Consider the following 3,353-nt stretch of genomic DNA (forward strand, 5'->3'; position numbering starts at 1 on the left):
GGATTAAAGGCGTGCGCTACCATACCCGGCTAGTTAATGTGTTTCTTAAGGTTTAGAGTCTTGACAGGATCAGAGTCCACATTGTGTTGGTGGTGGCAGGATGGCCAGCACCCCAGAGGTGTCCCATCTCCAGGCCTTACAGGCTTCTGTAATTAAGGTATATTTCCCCCTTTTCACAAGTGAGGAGAGGACCAGAGACTAAGACAGATTAAATCATCACACAGAAGCACACACAGCTGTCAGCCAGAGCCTGCGCTCAGGTCTCTGGGCTCTTCTGGCCACTCCTCACCTTGACCTTGAGCTGTTGTTTTGCTGCCAGGGTCTCATTCTCTAGGCCTTCTCATTTGGTTTACGTGTCAGACTGTCTTTCATTTTTATTTTGTACAGTCTCTTGTCACTCTACGTTATCATCAAGGGACATTCCTTGAAGCCATACTCCTGAGGTACAGAGCTTCATTGGCATAAAGTCACCAGTGACCAGTGTCCAGGGACAACAGGCCAAAGAAGCTTTAGTCTAACCTCAAACTTACTATATTGCCCAGGTTGGCCTTGAACTTGCAAATCCTCCTTCCTCAGTTTTCCAAGTGCTGTGATTCTAGCCTGGTGAAACTAAGGCTTCGTTTTGATGTTGTGTATCTGTTGATTTATACTGTGCCTTGGCAGTTGAGATGACATTGTAGACATAGTAAAGACTTCTCAGTGTTCTGATAGTATATATCTCTAAATCAAAAATTAATTTTACTTAGCATGTAACAAAATGTATTTTCCAACAGATAAAGAGCTCTATTTGTCTCCTGCGAGGGAAGATTTATGATGCTTTGGATAATCGCACACTGGCTACCTACAGTTACAAAGAGGCTCTGAAACTCGATGTCTACTGCTTTGAAGCCTTTGATCTTTTGACATCACACCACATGCTGACAGCACAGGAAGGTTTGGGAACTCCTGTGTTTGTCTATCCATGTGTGTCTGTGTATCTGTCTGTGTTTTATGATCATTGTGTAGAATGAGTAATATTGCTTGGCTTGGCTTATTTTCTGAAATCTGTATAATTAAGAGCAGGGTATTCAATAGGCTCACGTACACCTAGCTCTCCTAATGTCTTCATGTATTAAGCACATCATGAAATAGTGTGATGCAGTATCTTTTGCTGGTAGAGTCTTTGAGGGCTGTGGTTCTTTTGTTGTTGTTTTTGGGTTTTTGGTTTTTCGAGGCAGGGTTTCTCTGTGTAGCCCTGGGTGTCTTCTTGGAACTCACTCTGTAGACCAGGCTGGCCTTGAACTCAGAAATTCGCCTATCTCTGCCTCCCAAGTGCTGGGATTAAAGGCGTGCGCCACCACCGCCCGGCTTTTTGGTTTTTGTTGTTGTTGTTGTTTTGTTTTTGGTTTTTTTGGTTTTTTTGGTTTTTTTTGACTTTGATCATGTCGTGGAATCTTTTGAGAAGTAATTGAAGGGGTAGTTATTAACCAAGATCAGTGATTTTTCATCCTAGCCACACTTTAAATCCCTGTTTCCAAGTCCCAATCAGAGCAGCTTAATCAACAGTTTCTAGAGGTTGGACTCTGACAGCAGGTGTGACTCTAACCCCAGAGACTCAGTCACTGACCAGCTGTGTGACATGGGTACTCAAGAGAGCAGAGAACACGGGGTTGGTGTGGCAGTGGAGTTCATACACAGACATAGCCAGAATACTGCCTCTTAAACCATTGGGCTCAAAAGACAGGGACAGGAACGAGTAGGAAGCTGGCTGCTGGCATCTGGTAGAAGCTGAAGGTCCTGGAGAGAGTCCTTCTGTGCTCAGGATGCCTTTCAGAGTGGGCACCACTGTCAGTGTAGTCATTGTCAAGCCCTGGGTTTGTCCGGCCAATGAGGAGAACTTCTGGGGTCTCTTGGCCCAGCTCTCCAGTAGCAACCACACTGTAAGGATTCTCTACTGTACTTTGATTTCATTTTCCCCTGAGTTGATGTACATAGAGAACTATAGAATAGTATTTTCAATTGCTGTTTTCCCATGAATATCTGAAAATGTCATTTTTTTCTTACTGTTCTTAAGAAAAAGAACTCCTGGACTCCTTGCCTCTTAACAAGCTCTGTGCTGAAGAACAAGAGTTGCTGCGATTTGTATTCGAGAACAAATTAAAGAAGGTGAGAAACCTCCGCTAATGTGTCCCTTCTGTGAACACCTTACATCTTCCCTTAGCGTTGGCCTTTTTCCTTTTATCAGTTACTTTCGGATGTGTGTGTGTGTGTGTGTGTGTGTGTGTGTGTGTGTGTGTGTGTGCCAGGGCTGATGTCAGGATATTTTCCAGTCAGTTCTCCACAGATCCTCTCTGAACTTTGCTGTTTGGGCTGGAATAGCTGGCCAGTGCGCCTCCGGCATCTACCCGGCAGCTCCTTAGGGCTGGGATTCCAGGCTTTGGCCATGTGCAGCTTTCACATGGGTGCTGGGGCCTGGAATGTAGGACCTCATGTTTGCACAGCAATTGCATTGTATCTAGCTCTAATTTAAAAATCAATAACTGTAACAACAGTAGCGTGTGTCACAATAGATTATGTAAAAATATGAAAATGCTTCCTAAGTTCTGTCTTCTAAACTTGTATGTGATATCCTTGCTACTGTGGAAGTCTGTGATGAAAACATACTGATGAGAATTATCAGAACCCGAAGTTAACAATGTTTCCAGGGCTCCTGAGCCCCTGGTGTAAAGCCCTCACATCTTAGGTTCAGCCCACACGCACTGCTGCTTCTGCTCTGCTAGTGCTCATTTCATGTATGTGTTCTTCTGTTGCAGTATAATAAGCCCAGTGAGACCGTCATTCCTGAGTCAGTGGACGGCCTGCAGGAGAACCTGGATGTGGTAGTGTCTTTAGCTGAGAGACATTATTACAACTGTGATTTTAAGATGTGCTACAAGCTTACTTCTACGTAAGTATACTTGCTGTTTTTGTGTCAGGATGTGAGCTTCAGTCTGTACTGTCTAATTGACAGACACAATCTCTGACGACCTTATAGTAATTGCTGGTGATTGAAGTTACCTTTACCGTTTGTAGAGTATTGAGCAGGTCGCTGTATTAAAAGAGCAGGTTATGGGTACCAAGTTATGGATATGTGTAGGCTCACTACAGTTACTTGGGAACAAGCTACACGTCTGCCTTCCCATCCACTGATGTGGGACTGGCAGTTTCCCTGGGCTAATTATACTGAAACAGAGGCTTACACATAAATGAGCAATGACAAGGCAGAAGATAGAAGAAAGCTCTGTCTCCAGCCACCAAGAGCCTGCTGGCCTCTAACAGCAGTCCAGATTTCAGCCTCCTGAAGGTCCTCCTCTTTTCTTTTTTTTTTTTTTTTT

At 44.1% G+C, this 3,353-nt stretch overlaps 1 protein-coding gene across 1 annotated transcript in view; it reads left to right on the forward strand.

Annotated features, from left to right (window-relative positions):
* The window catches only part of Cdc16 (cell division cycle 16), a 24,301-nt gene that overhangs the window by 4,374 nt on the left and 16,574 nt on the right, over positions 1–3,353 (forward strand). The window contains exons 6-8 of the mRNA XM_029532085.1: positions 774–933; positions 2,054–2,145; positions 2,793–2,926. Of these exons, the coding sequence (XP_029387945.1) occupies positions 774–933; positions 2,054–2,145; positions 2,793–2,926 (386 nt within the window). The remainder of the gene's footprint in view (positions 1–773; positions 934–2,053; positions 2,146–2,792; positions 2,927–3,353) is intronic.

This window comes from Mus pahari, chromosome 19 (assembly GCF_900095145.1).
Source record: "Mus pahari chromosome 19, PAHARI_EIJ_v1.1, whole genome shotgun sequence".
Classification (NCBI taxonomy): domain Eukaryota; kingdom Metazoa; phylum Chordata; class Mammalia; order Rodentia; family Muridae; genus Mus; species Mus pahari.